At 63.9% G+C, this 14844-nt stretch overlaps 1 protein-coding gene across 9 annotated transcripts in view; it reads left to right on the top strand.

Annotated features, from left to right (window-relative positions):
* Nucleotides 1-394: 394 nt before the first annotated feature.
* FLT4 (fms related receptor tyrosine kinase 4) overlaps nucleotides 395-14844 on the top strand; it is a 38599-nt gene continuing 24149 nt past the window's right edge. For all 9 annotated transcript variants that reach the window (XM_053913007.1, XM_053913005.1, XM_053913004.1 and 6 more), the window contains exons 1-3: nucleotides 395-503; nucleotides 13809-13905; nucleotides 14514-14767. In XM_053913007.1, coding sequence (XP_053768982.1) covers nucleotides 437-503; nucleotides 13809-13905; nucleotides 14514-14767 — 418 coding nt within the window. In that variant the 5' untranslated portion in view covers nucleotides 395-436. The remainder of the gene's footprint in view (nucleotides 504-13808; nucleotides 13906-14513; nucleotides 14768-14844) is intronic.

Here is a 14844-nt window from a genome sequence, read left to right as displayed (position 1 = left end):
TCATAGTTAGTGCTTTTTATTTTTTCTTACTTTAAATGTAGTATCCACTGATTGAAGAAAATACAGAAAAATGCGCGGGGCCACCTTGCGTTCAACCTGGACCACCCGGTGGCGTCCGTCGGGGTTGGAGCGCACAACCAGGGGGCTGTGCGTCACCTGCTCGCCCTGCGCGGAGCGGCCCTGGGTCTCAGGAGCGACGGTTCCCCGGGACTGAGTTCTCACCAGCGCCCCGCCGGGGGGCGACGCAGGCACCTCCGACTCTGGCTGGACGCCCCCTGGGCCAGGGCGGAGCCGAGAGGTGCGAGGGGCGGGCCTAGGCCCCAGGTCCCGCCTCCCGGCCCCGCCCCGGCCCCGCCCCGGCCCGCCCGGGCTGTGCTCACACTGTGATCCTGCCGCGGAGGCCGCGCAGCTCGGACCCGCGCCGCAGCGGCCGGAGATGCAGCGGGGCGCCGCGCTGTGCCTGCGCCTGTGGCTCTGCCTCGGACTGCTCGACGGCGAGCGCGGTGAGCTCTCCGCCCGCCCGAGCGCGCCGCTAGCCGTGCGGGGTCCTCTCTCCCGGGGCGACTGGTGGGACTGCGCCGACGGGGTGCGGGCGGGGACAGGGCACCCGCAAGCCTGGGGCACCCGGACAGACGAGGCCGGGGACCAGGGGTGCGGGCACCACACGGAGAACGCCGGGCCGGGCCGGGGCCGGCCGGGATGAGGAAAGGGCGGGCGGGGACTGCAGCCGGGTCAGCGACGGGGCTCCGGCTGTACCGCCGCGCGGGAATAGCGCCCGGGTTCTCGCTCCACCGCCCGTGCACCAGCTACCTCCGCGCCGGCCCGGCCCGGGCGCTCTGCGTTCTCACTCTGGGTCCTTCGCTTCCTCACTCGCTCCCCCGAGGAGTGCGGGCCCTCGGAGCGTCTCGGAGCGTCCACGATCGTCCCAGGGCGAGGAGCAGCAATCCCCGCCCGGCCGCAGACCTGGGTGCGCACTTCCCGACGCCTCCCGTCTGCGCTTGAGGTCGGCCCCCCAGAGGGCGCTCGGGGCAGGCGCCTACCTTGCCCAGGCCAGGGCCCGCGGGGGCAGCGGCTGGGGGACCACTGCAGACAGGCGCGCCCTCGGGAGGATTGCGCGCAGGTACGTGTTGGAATTTGAGGCGAATCTTGAGTCGGCAACTTGAGAGCTATCAGCATGGCAGAAGAGGCAGGAGGCCGGCCCTCCCAGTGTCTGGGGGTACAGGGATCTTCAAGGCTGAGCTAAGGATCCTGGCCACAAGGCAGAGGCCACCACAGAAGGGCGTTATGGAGAGGCTGGGTCCGGTGTGACGGGAGCGTGACCAAAGGTTGCCTTTTAGGGGCTGGAGAGCGTGGGGGTGAGGAGGGGCAGGAGGGTATGGCTGGAGGGAGATGGCAGAGATAAAGCATCCCCAGTGGAGGAGGGATGAGCTGGGGCTCCATGCAAGGCCTGGGGACCCTGGAAAGTAGACGGTAAGAGGGGTGGTCATGGGTTCCCAAGGTTGGAGGAGGAGTGCCGGGAGGTCTGAAGGGAAAGATGGGGTCTCAGCGTTTTGGAAAACCGTGGGCCTTAAATAGTGGCTTTCCATGCTTCATCTCTTTTAAACCTCACAAGGAGTGTTAGACCCGTTTTTCAGATGGATAGCGTAGACCCAGGGCCTACATAACATCTCCAAGACCCCCAGGAGGCCAGAAGTAAAGGAAGTAGTGAGCCCAGGTCTGTGGGCTAACAACCTTCAGGGGCTGGAGGAGGTGCGGGAGAACCTCCAGGGAGGCAGGGGGAAGGCATCTGTCGGACCTCAGGTTGGACCAGTCTGAACTGACCCTGCGACCCCTGGGTCCTTCCCAAGGCCCTGCACCCAGCTCAGGCCCAGGCTCTCACAAGCACTTGGTGTTTGTTGAGTGACTGAATGAGTGTGGGCGGGGAAGTGAATGGGTCCCTGGCTGCACTGGGGGAGACCCTGCCATGAGGAGACATCTGGCAGGCAGCTGAGTGCAGTGTTTGAGAGAGGGGCTGGGCTGGGGTGCCAAGAGGGAGCCTAGTGAAGGGCCCGGGATGGGGCGCCCTCTCACGGAGGGGCCGGAGAGGGAGATGGGGACACTGCAGAGGCCGCTGTCCTGGTGCTCGGGGGAGCCGAGGGGGGGGGCGGCGCTGAGGCCAGCCCTGCTGTGAAGACGCGTGATTCTTACCGAAGTTGGCTGGCGAAGGGGAGGAGAGAGGATGTTAGCTGAGGCGCCCCTGGAGGGGTGGCCCAGGCTGGATCAGGGTTCAGCTGGTGGGAAGATGCCCACGGGGAGAGGAGGAAACCACTGCTGCCCCCCGCCCCAGCCCTGCACTTGCCTCCCCCACTGCTGGGTGAGGAGGACCTGGCCTGATGGGGGGCGATTGGGCAGAAGCAGACTGCTTCAGCTGAGCGCCGGCGCAGCCAGTGTGGGAGGGGAGGCGCTGGCAGGAGAGGAGCCGGTCTCTGAAGCCGACCCCTCAGAGGTGTGCTGTTGGTTGGAGAATCAGACCATTATGTCCCAGCTCTCCCCCTAAGTTTTTGCTGTCTGGCCTGTGCCCCTCTCTTCCTCTCCCTGCACCTCAGTTTCCTCAGGGGTGGCAGAGAGACAGGCTGGCAAGCACTGAAGGGCCGCGCTTGGGCTAGACTTCATGACCTGGTGTCTCAGTCCACTTTCAAAAAGCCTCACTCCAGCAGTGTCCCTGTAGACAGGGCAGGTGGCAGAGGTCAGCCCCAAGGGGCTTTGTCTCTTGGGCTCAGAGAGGCTGTTTGCACCTCTGGACAGTGGGCAGTCAGCTCAGGGACACGCCAGGGAGGCGGGTGACAGCTGGGCAGCTAGCTGCACTGGCCTGAGGACAATGGTCCCTGCTTCGAGCTGAGTTGCACATGATGCCCTGTCCCAGCTCCCCAGCCCTGAGCCAGGACCAGGTGTGTGGGACGGGGTGGGGCTGGGGCAGGGAGGCTGGTTGGTGCAGGCGGAATGCGGGGCCTGGGCCCACATTACTTGGTGCCCGTCGACCGCTGGCCCCAGCTCAGGGCTCCGGGGAAGCTAGTGCAGGTGCCACTCACGTGCCCACCAGGCCTCTGGGGTCAGTGTGGCTGAGGGGCCCTGCCTCCCCAGAGCACAGTGGTCGAGAGGTGTCACAGGGGGCTGTCTGGCCAGCTCCTGGCCGTGCCTTCCCCAACCTGCCCCCAGCCGCAGCCCTGTCTGTGCAAGTCACAGGCCACAGTGCTCAGGGTGGTCCGGGGGGTGGACCTGGGTCTGTCCTGCAGGGATTTCCTGAGTGACGGGCTAGCAGGGACACAGATGTGGCACTGGATGTCTAGCACAGGGACACAAGTGCTCAGTGACCCCAGTGGCCCAGCTGGTGGCTGTGGCTGCACAGGAAGGCAGCAGCACTTCCAGCTGGGGCTTCCTGGAGGGGCCGGCAGACTCCAGGGCAGTGAATTCCAGGCAGAGCCAAGAAACCCTCAAAGACCCAGAGGCAGGAAACTTAGACGGTGTATGGGGATATGTGGGTGGCCAGATGCGGCTAGAGTCTGGGGTGAGGGAGGGGGGACAAAGCAGGTGGAGGCGGCAGGAGCCAGCAGCACATCTGGAAAGGGGAGGTGCTGAGCAGGGAGCCAGCTGGCCAGCGTCGATGAATACGCGGCCAGGCACACGGAGCAGTGAGCCAGTAGCAAGGAGACTGTGAGTGGACCAGGAGATGCACCCCGGGGGCAGCAGCAGCGATGTCGGGCAGAGCGGGACAAGGGCCCGTCTCTGGCTTCAGCAACAGGATGGGCCATGAGGTTGTTTACCACATGGGGGCCCCGGGAGCAGGATCCAACCTGGGGAAAGGCAAGGTACTCCCTGGGGAAAGCAGGTCCTCTGGGTGGAGGTGTCCAGCAGGACTTGCCGGGAGAGCCCGGCAGGTGCAATCGGCCAGAGGAGGAAAGAGGAAGGTTGCGAGCACTTGAATAGGATGGGACTGAGGTGAGTCAGGGAACCCAGGGAAATTAAGTGGGGTCTTAGCCATGAGGGGAAGTTCTTCTCCAGGTCTGCCTTACACCTCTCCTGCTGTCGCCTGGGTGTTACCCTCCCGGTGGCAGCCTGCTTTCCACCCAGGCCTAGTGTGTGCCCTCTGGGATGCCCCTTGGAGAGGAGAGCAGGCAGGGAGAAGGGTCCAGGGAGCCATTCACACTCCCTGCATTGACCTCTGAGCGAGACCCTGCGGACATGTCCGGTGGCAGCCAGGGGTTCCTGAGTTTCGATCCTTTTCAGACACTGGCTTCCTCTGGGATCTTGGTTTTCCGGTCACGCCGAAGGCACAAGTCTGGGGGAGGAAGGTGCAGGCCTGCAACCCGGGGCGGCTGAGGTTGGGCAGGCAGACACCAGGCACTCCCTGCCCCAGGCCAGGCTGGGTGTGGGTGGCCCCTCCGGACAGGCGAGCAGGCTCAGGCCAGGGTGGTGAGTGGGGCAGCCCCGCCACGTGGCCAGCGAGGTCAGCAGGGGTTCATGGGAAAGGACTTGTCGGCCACAGAAGAGGACATCCTGCCTGTATTTCCCTCTTCCTGCGGCAGGAGCCCACGGCCCCGATTTAGCAGCGCTAGGGGGCCACCTCTGAGCCAGCTGGGCTGTCCGATAACACCGCCAGTCCTGACCCCAGGCAGGCGGGGCAACTGCGCGGCACAGCTGGCTGCACCCCGGGCTGTGTTGCGTGGGGAACTGAGCGTTCGCCAGGGTTCCCTCCTCCCTACCTCCCCACCCTTCCCGGGGTACTCAGGCAGCCCCCACTGCCATGAAGCCTCAACACCACTCCCTACTTCCCGCAACTGCCTGGGTGCTGCCCCGGGGCGGCCTCTCTAGAGCAGAGACCTGAGTGGCCCCGGGGATCAGCACCAGCTTCCTGGACCGGTGCTGGAGGTCCTCATGCTGGAGTCCCCAGGGCATCCCTAGCCCCCACGTCCACCTACCAGCACCCACCACACACCCCAGCCCCCGCACACTCCGGATCTGCGCGGCCTTCACCCCACCTTCCCGAGGCTGTGGCGAACTCCAGGCAGGGGCCTGCTGGGGACAGGAGGGGAGGTGGGGAGCCTCATTCCCCCTGCTGTGCTCCCTGAGAGCGTGGATTCCAGGTGTTCAGGTGGGCGCGGGGGAAGCTCTTGTCTTCACTCAACCGAAAGCACTCTGCTCCGAGCGACCTTAAACTTCACCCGAGGGAAGTTCTTGTGCGTTGAGCAACGCTGGCGCTCAGGCGCATGCGCGCGCGCACACACACACTGTCGGGGATGGAACCGCCCCTGTTCACAGCGGCCCATCAGGTTTCTGTACACGATGGCGTGTGAAGGTGTCGGCCTCGCAGCATAGGCTCCTTGTGCCCACCTGGAGAGTGAGAAGTTAAGGCCAGAGGGGTGAAGCGGCTCACTCGGTGCTACAGCAGCTTCCAGGGCCGTGACATGTGACTGGTCCCAGGTGGCATGGGGGCCAAGGGGGTGAGAGGGGGCAGGCACGCCAGCAGTTGTCCGCATTCCCTGGGGAAGCTCTAGAGAGGTGGCCATGTGGGATCCTAAATTTCTGACAACCTGGGGGACATGCTCACCTTGATGTCCCAGAGGTCTTCCCCAAGGTCACGCCCCACAGGTGCATCGCCTTCCCCCAGGTCTTCCCTTGGCCGACCCTGGACACCCACCCCTCCATCCCTCACCTCCATACCTGCCCACAGCTCTGTGCTGTCTCTGTGCCCCAGATCCTCAGAGCCCATCGGGGGCAGTCGCAGGGGAGTCCTGTGCTGGGCCCTGCAGGGCCCTCCCCGTGTTCGTGTTAAGGAACTGGGGTGGGCAGGGAGCCAGTCCCTGCCTGGAGCTGTGGGCTGTGGGAATGTGCAGGGGGGCCCTCGGGAGGCGACCTCAGCTTGCGGTTCTAGGGCTGGAATAGGCACCAAGCAGGTGGCAGGTAACAAAGCTGTCTGGAGGGTCAGGGGAGAAGCTCAGAATCTGCCCCTAAAAGTTCGGGAAACAGGAATGGTTTTCAGCAGGAGAAGGACTTGAATTCTAGAAAGACCCTCTGACCACTGGATAAGGTTTCAACCAGTGGGGAGACACTGGGGTGTTGAGTCAGAAAAGGGACATTGAGGCTGGCCAGACAGTGGGGAGGGTGGGCGGGGGGCGGCAGAGGGGTGGCTGCAGTCTCCAGTGTCCGGAGGGCGTCTGCTGCAGGGCTTCCAAGCGCTGGGAGTGCAGAGCGCGTGGCCAGAGTGGCAGGGGGAGGAGAGGGCAGGCCTGGCCCTCCCGGACACCCTCGTCTTTGACGCTGGGCCTGAGAGTGGGCGTGACGTGGCGACCAGCTGGCTATGAGGGATGAGTGGAGTTGGGGTGCCTGGCGTGTGTCTGCCACTAAGAATGCGACTGTCACAGGTGGGAGAGTAGTGCTTCCAGGTTTGTGGAAGACAGACGAGCCCGTGGTGCAAGGCTCTCATGTCCCGTAAACTGCAGAAATGCAACTATGCAGCCGTGTGGAGTACGCGGTAGCTTTCCAGAGTCCTGCCCCCAGCGGTCATCTCTGACTAGGAAGCTAACCTCTGTATCTTGGTTGTCTCATCTGCACAATGACACGAATAATATGCCCTGGGGGTGGGGGGAGGGCATTACAGGTTCCAGGAGTGCCGCGCGCTCGGCAGGCCAGTCCGCAGAAATTGCTAAACACGCGTTCACTGTTCCTGCCGTAACAGGATGTATCGGAGTGAGCAGAATTGGGGATCAAAGTGTATGAGCGTTTTTTTATTCCTGTGAGGTCTGTTTGCCCACATCCTCGCCAACACTGGGGATTCTCCATCCTCTTCACACGTGCTCATCCGGGGCCGGGGCACACAGCAGTGTGCTCCCCACAGCATTGGCTGTCTTCTCCAGGAGGGGGTCTGGTCCAGCCAAGGACCGAGGCCTGGGGGGCACCCAGCAGGAGACATGTGGGGCCCAGGGCCTCTCAGGACTAGAGCTCAGCAGAGCTGCCAGGGACAGTGGGGACTTCAGAGGTGGGCTTGAAGCCCTGGGGGCTGGACCAGTCCCAGGAGGAGGAAGCACATGGGTAAGCAGAGCAGGAGCCTGAATGCGAGGAGCTGGCCAAGGGCCTGAGGCTGGGCCTGCGAGCTAGGGCCCTCTTCTGTGGCCTCAGGGCCCCACACCGTGTTCCACCTCTTCTGTCTGCCTTACAGCCCAAGGTCTTCTGCTCTCTGGCCTTTGCACGGTCCCTCTGTTCTGTGTTCCCTCCTCCTGGGCCAGCAAACTCCTACTCCATCTGTGAAGCCCGTGTGAGCGCCCCTCCCACTAGGAAGGCTTTCTGTGACCCCCCACCTCCATCGTGTGACCACAACACAGGGTCACAGTGAGATGCAGCAGCTGTGACAGGCAAGACGTTCAGCAGGCAGTGACAAAGAAGGGCTCAGCGTGCACAGCCAGGGACAGTGTGTTCTCACAGTGGGTCTCAGTGTGGTGTTACGGTGTCTGTGGTCTGTGGTTCCCAGCAATTCGACAATTTGACGGACAATTCACCTTTCCCAAGTGGGAAAACGCGGGCTGGGAGGAAGTGACTTGCCCAAGTCCACACAGTCAGAGAGTAGTGCTGTGGTCCAGCAGCCAGGTTCGGGGCCCCTCCCGCCCAGCCGTCTCCATCCTGCAGTGCTGGGGGTGGGTGGACTGATGGCCTCTTGACCCTCACCCTTCATCTCTGCAGGTATGGGGGCTGCCAGCCAGGTAGCAGATCTCCAGGACAGAGCACCCCGACCCCTCCCACCCCTGGGCCTGTACACAGACAGGACCTGAGAGTGGAAGGCGAGGGCTCTGGAGCGGGTCGCCCCACGCTGCCCCACCCTAAGCTGATGCACGGAGACCTCAAGCCCGACCCCACATGGCCAGCTGCCCCCAGTGCCACTCCCTCAGCTCTCCTCCAGTCTGCAGTCCCTGCCTGACCCCGGCAACCTCTGACCTCCTGGGCACAGATGCTAAGGAGAGTGTGGGCCAGGCTGGCAGGACTGCCCTCTCCCCCACGGGTGACCAGAGCAAGGAGGGGCCCTCTGAGGTCACAGACCATCCTGATGTCATCGCTGCTCAGTCCTCCTGGACCTGGGGACAGAGCCATAGGCTACTGACGTCCTGACCTCCGGGAGCAGTCCAGTGACATGCACAGCCCCACCCTGTGGTGGGTGAAGGCCCTGGGGGGTGGGGGGGCGATGCTCATAGCCTCCAGTCTCCGGCACACTGCACGGGCCCTGGGGCAGGAACAGCAGTTCTCAGGGCTCAGGGAGCGGGGAAGGGCAGGGGACACAGCATGAGCCTGGCCAGGAGGTGGGCCAGGGCCCGGCGGACTCTGCAGATGGACAGTGGGTGTGGTTGGTGCGTTGGGAGGCGAAACTGTCCAGGAGGGCAGGTGCTCTGGGGATGGGCTACATGCCGGAGGCCAGGCCAAGGTCAAGTACAGCTCCAGAGGGCCAGGAAGAGCCAGAGAAGGCATCTGAGGGTCTCCCCTCTGGGCTAAGGGACAGATTGGAGGCGGGGAAGGAGGCTGCTGGGGGTCATGGAGGCAGGCTGGCCCTCAGGGTGGCTGTGGGAGAGAAGGGGATGGAGAGAGGGCCCCAGGCGGGAGAGGCCTGGGCTCCACAGCCCCAGGCTCCTGCGCAGCTGCAGGCCATCACTGCCGTGGGGCTTGGGGCCCGGGTTTCCTTGCTGTGGTCTGGACCGAGGACCCCGTGCTCCCTCCCAGGCTGGGTGAGGCTCAAATGAGGCAGTGCCTAACCCACAAGCCTTCCTGCCCCTCCTGTCTGCCCCTCACCCAGGACCCCAGCGGCTGCTCCCACAGCCAGCCGGCCGCCTGTGGCTGACGCCAGGGTCCCCGCTGCCCAAGGCTGCTGACGGTACAGAGAAGAGGCATGCACTCTGGCCTCCCTGACCTCGGCTCAGCCCCAACTGCTCTGCTGCGGGCTGGGGGGCCAGGGCTGCTGGCCAGGGGAAGGAAGGAGCCAGTTCCTGGGCCAGGAAGAGGAAGGCAGGGGGAGCGCGGCAGAGGCCAGGATGAGAGCGCTTCCTGCTGCGGGAAGGGACAGACGACAGCCAGGCAGGAAGGATGCGCCTTCTCCCCGTGCAGGCGGGGGCTGGGCAACGGGGAGCCTCTGGGCACCGCAGCCCTCAGGCCCAAACCTGCCCCAGCTGCTGAGCAGCCTGGGTGCACAGGTTGCCTGGGGCCCTGACCTTAAACCTGGAACATCTTTTCCAAAGGAACAGCAAGGTCTGACCCAAAGAAAGACCCATGAAGTTTCTTTAGCCAGCCCGTCAGCCGCCCACCTGTCCCTTCACCCACCCATCTGCCCATCCACCCACTCATCCTGTGCATCAGTCTGTCCATCCTTCTATCCATCTGTCTGTCCGTGTGCCCTTCCATCTAGCCACCTTTCCGTCAGCCTTCCCATCCATCCGTCTGTCCACCCATCCATCCATCCTTCTATCCGTCTGTCCTTTCATCCATCCATCCACCCATCCATTCACTCATTAAACAGGTGTTTATGGAGCCTTCACTCTGCGCCAGGTGCTGTGCTAGGCCCGGGGCGGGGCGGCGGGGGAGAAAAGGGGTTCATCTTCGTCCTGACTCCGTTGAAACGCACTGTCTAGTGGAGGAAGTGGAAAGACATACGTGAAACAAACAAGTAAATGGGGTCATTACTAATTGTGACAAGAAGGATGAAGTGAGTAACCAGGAGGCTGAGACGGGCACTTAGGTTGGGGGACGAGTGAGGAGGCCCTGTCTCAGCTGAAGGCAAGAAGCAGCTCTCGGCGGGGGGCTCGGGCAAGGAGAAGTGCGTGCAGAGGGTGGGGCCGGGGAAGGAGCACGGCGGGCCGGCAGGCTTTGGTGGCCAGAGGGTGTGAACACGGGTGAGGGTGGACTTGGAGGTCATGGAGAGGGGTTGGGCCAGCCCCAGGTCAGGGGTTTGGATTTCCCTGGCAGGTCAGTGGGAAGCCACTGGTAGGAAAGCACAACACGCTTTAAACTCCCACTGACGATTACGTGAGGAGCCACGTTGGGGACAAGCAGGGGGCCGGGGTGGGGGGGCCCCAGCCCCCAGGAGGCCAGTGTTCTGGCTCTGAGATGCTTTGGTGACGGGCACAAGGGCTGGGGTGGGGGAGGTGGGCCTCCTGTCCCATCTGGGGAGATGGGAGCTATAAAGAGGAGCCTGTGGCAGGGATGGTGAGAGTGTGAGTCTGGAATTAGCATCAGAAATGGGAGACTCCGGTGTTTACGGAGTGGCCAAGCGCAGTGGCGGCCGGACTCTTTAAGCTGCCGTTGAGAAAAGGGGACTGGGCGGGAAAGGGAGAATTTGGAGGTACCCAGACACTTCGGAGAGAGCCTGGAGACTAGAAAGTGAGGGGCACGGAGTTTGGTGCTGGGCAGAGGAGGCGCGGGAGGCGATTGCAGGGTGGCTCACAGCTCCGCCCCCTGCCCAGGTGTGCCCCTCGCCCTGCAGCCTGGGAGTCATGGGAGACCTTGGAGCAGGGGTGCAGCTGCCTCCCAGTGGGAGGGTGAGCAAATGTGAGCAGAGGGGAACAGGGAGCAGAGCTTTTGCTACAAAGGCAAACGGGAATGGGGGCCATGGCTGGAAGGGAGTACTGGGTCGAGGTGTTGTGCTTTTGTAAGACAGGAGGTGATCCCATCAAGAAATACTGGTGGTTATAAGGGAGAGAAATTACCGGTAGGAGTCCGTCCCAGGGGCTGGGGTCAGTGACCTGATGGGAGGCCAGGCCTTGGAGGAGGGAGGGTCAGAGGGTTTGGGTTGAGGGGGGTGTTGCATGTGGGGAAGGGGAGGTATCTCCATATGACGGCTTCCCTGGTCAGTGCGGGGAGGGCGGGAGAGCCCCCCTGAACTGCAGTCCCAGGGCCTGGTTAGGTTTGCCGACAGGCAAAGAAAGGGGTGGCTGCGGTGCAGGGCTCCGGCTTTGTCCGCAGTGCTGAGCCGCTGCAGGCACAGCGCAGGCATCACAGGGCTGTGGGGGATGCTGGGCCGAGAGAAGGGTGAGGCCAGGAGGGGGTGGTGATGGGCAGGGGTCCCTGGCCCCGGAGTTTGGGGGCTGCGGGAGGACTCCCCAGCGGTGGGGCATAGCGCAGGAGGCTGGAGCGGCGCACAGGAAGAGGAGCATGTGGTGACAGCAGCATGAGAACGCCGGGTTTGGGTGTGCCCGGGGAGTGGGGGAGGACAGTGGAGATGGGGACCGAAAAGGCGAGTCACTGTGTGGGTGTTGAAGGCATGGAGAAGAGCCTAAGCCGAGGTGGAGGGGCTGAGAGCCGGGAGCACAGGATGAAGGGAAGTGACCAAGACAACAGCCGATGACAGCTTTAGTGGGGCGTGGGCGGTGCCCTCTGAGAGGGGAGGTGGCTGCGAGGAGTTCTCCGGTGTCAGGCCATGCAGTGGAGAGCAGTGACCCACAGGGGCGGTGGTGTCCTCAGAAAGCCCAGTCTCAGTTAAGGCCGGGGGACGAGGGAGACAGTGACGCCTCCCACCAAGTCTGCTGCTCATGCAGGTTCCAATGGGAGGGAGCACTGGGCACTGGGCAGGTCAGGGCGCATGGCAACAAGGAAGAGACTCACAGGCACAGGTGACAGCTGGCAAGTAGGATGGATGGTTCTCCTTTAGTACAGCCTCAGTGCAGGCCGGGTGCTCCCCTGGGGCACAACGGGGTGTAGGGAGGGAGCTCCCATAGGCCCCACTCCCCCACCCATCCACTCCCCCACGCCCCCACTCATCACCCACCCGCCCAGCAGAGCCCTGAGGAGGCGCACACTGTCTGAGCAACGGTGACTGCTCCTGTGAGGCAGAGAAGCGTGAGGTGGACTCGGACCAGATAGCGTCTCAAGGGGAAGGAGCACAAATGTTCTGGGCGAGACTTCCAGGCCCTATGGGACGATGGTGAGAGGCCCATGCCTCTCGGAGATGTGCCAGGAGATGAAGCTGGAGAGAAGCGGGGTGGGCAGAAAGGAGAGGCCTGGCTTGCCTCACCTCATCTTGGAAGCAAAGAGGAGCCTGCGACATCTGTGCCCTCTGCCACAGCTTCAGAACTAGGGGTACCAGGTGTGTGCCTGGATGTGCACCCCAAAGGGGAGACCCTCACCCCCCATCTCAGGGCAACACCACCAGTGTCGCCGTGGGGAATGCACGGTTCCAGGGCAGGTGGGCACTGGCTGCCGAGGCTGCCTTCCGGTGGCCACATGCCCGCCATTGGGAGGGCCAGCTTCTCCACCCCCACAGGTCCCACCCCAAGCCCATCACATCCCCTTCCGCATAGCTCAGAGGCCAGCTGTCCACTGCTTCGGGCTTCCTCTCCAGCCCCTCACAACCCCAGAAGGGCCTCCCCACTACGGAGTGCCCCATCTCCAGCGTCCCAGGGAGTGCATGGTGGGGGCTGGTGTGCGTGGGAGGTCAGGCGCCCACCAGGCGATGTGTGGGTCTGGCCACAGAACCCACACGGAGGAGCCGCCTGGGAGCAGAGCCCAGGGCTGCTTTCCCGCTGCAGGGCCCCAGGGAGCGCTGTGCTGCTGGCCTACACGCTGGGAGGGGCCCTGGGTTCAGGCTTTGTGGCAGGTACAGTGCCAGCCCGGTAAGGGGCTACCATCTGAGGGTGGCGGTGCCTCAGTTTCTCTGTCTGCACAGTGGGACCAGATGCTTGGTGAGGACTTCCCAGCCCTGGCACCATCTTTGGGGTGCCAAAACCAGACCTGGTGTATGAGGGTGCCGCCCAGGTGCCTCTTCTAGGGCAGTTTGGGGTGTGGGGGTAGAGCGGTGTTGGGGAGTGCAGAGGAGCTGGACAAATGAGGATGAAAGGGGCTGGGGCAGAAGAGTGGGCACTGCCCCCCAGGAGGATAGGGACTTGCGGGGAGGGACAGGACACAGCCCAGGGCCTCCAGCCACCCAGTCCTGTCTTCCTGTTGTCTCAGGATGGCCCTGGCAGGATGCACCTGCCAGAGTTCCAGATCCAGACCCCCTGGGCCTGGCAGGACCTCTCTCTCTCTCTCACACGCGCACACACACACACACACACACACACATGTCAGAGACATGTCACATACACACCAACCTCCACAGACACACAGGTCCACGTCCACAGATAGAGACACACACACAGAGATGCACACTCACGCACACCATCACGCCGTCACACCGTCACGCCGGAAGGTGGTGGGTGAGATGTGGGGCGGCAGCCAGCGTCCCAGAGGGCTGTGGGAGGGTTTTCAACTAGCTGAGTGGGGTCATTTGCGTTTTGGGGGACAAGCCTGTAGGAAGAATGGGGGGCCAAGGCAGGTGGAGTCGGAAAGAGCTGGGGCAGCCAGCAGGGGCCTGGAGGGGGGACAGCAGTTGCAGGAACCAGGGAAAGACCGAGTGGACTCTGTGAGACCCGGCAGAGCATGAGGGGGTGAGGGGTGTTGGCGAGGCCGTCAGTTCTGAGCATGCTTGGGGACAGTCTGCACCGTGCAAGAACCCCTCACAAGCAGGGGCTGTGTGTCTGAAGTTCAGAAGGGAGGAGCCTTTGGGCAGATACATGGGGGTCACCAGGCCACGGCGACAGACCGAAGCCTTCCCCAGTTTGCACTGTCCTCAGTCAGCATTGTGCTGGCAGCTCAGCTCACGTGGGGCTGGAGGTTCGAGCCCAGCCCAGGGCTCCGCCAGGGCTCACTCGGGTGGGCCCAGCCTCGTCACGTGGCTCAGGGCCCCTGCCCTGGGGGGGGTCTGCGCCTGATTGGCATTGTCATGTAAGCTCATGACGCATGGCCACGCTCCCCGTCTCCCACCCCAGGCCTGGTGCGTGGCTACTCCATGACCCCCCCGACCCTGAACATCACGGAGGAGACACACATCATTGACTCCAGGGACAGCCTGTCCATCTCCTGCAGGTACTCAGCCCTCTCCCTGCCGGAGGAGCAGAGGGGCCCGGGTCCCTCCAGTCGTCAGGCCAAGGAGGCTGCCGACCTGAGGCAGGCGGTGGTGGTGGGAGCCCCGAAGGCGGCCCCTCCCTGGGGTGGACAGGCCTGGAGGCCTGGTCTCCAGCTCCTGGGTCTCCCGGGGAGCCTGGGTGTGGGAGCCACATCCCCTGCAGCCCCAGGCACCCACCTCCCCACGGCCACCCTAGTCATTTCCCACGCACCACAGACCAGTCACCCTGCACCCACCCTTGGGTCACCCCACACTGGGCCCCAGCCACCCCTGCCTGCCCACCACCAGGTCACCCTGCACCCATTTCAGCAGCCACCGTCAGCCCAGCCAGGTACCCAATGGCCCAGTCCCCCTGCAGCCCAGCTCTGACCAGGGCCCAGGCTGCTCTGCAAGCCGGCCTGCCACACGGCGGCCCGGGCACCCAGGGTGCTCAGTGCCTGCCAGGTGCTGGACCAGTGCTGAGTGCCCTGACACTGGGCTGTCCTGCCCTCTGGGTGAGACAAGTCGTGGGCGAGCCTGGGCCCCAGGGCTGCAGAGGGGCCTTCTTCACCTCCACATCCTCTGCCAGGGGGCAGCACCCCCTCCAGTGGGCCTGGCCAGCCCCTGGGAAAGGGGCTGAGGAAGTGCCGGCCACAGGGAAGGACAGCGAAGACACAGGGTTGGTCCAAGACTGCGAAGGCACAGATGCCAAGCCCTACTGTAAGGTGCTGCTGCTTCCCGAGGCCCACGCCAACGACACGGGCAGCTACAGCTGCTACTACAAGTACATCAAGGCCCGCATCGAGGGCACCACGGCGGCCAGCATCTACGTGTTCGTGAGAGGTGAGGGGCCCAGCCCGTGCGCTCCTGCACCCAACGAGGCAGCGGGCGAGGTCCTAAGGCCCAGACAGCAGCTGGCA

This window comes from Desmodus rotundus, chromosome 10 (assembly GCF_022682495.2).
Source record: "Desmodus rotundus isolate HL8 chromosome 10, HLdesRot8A.1, whole genome shotgun sequence".
In the NCBI taxonomy this organism is placed as follows: Eukaryota; Metazoa; Chordata; class Mammalia; order Chiroptera; family Phyllostomidae; genus Desmodus; species Desmodus rotundus.
Note: the sequence above shows the minus strand (reverse complement) of the source record. Positions and strands in the feature narration are given on the sequence as shown.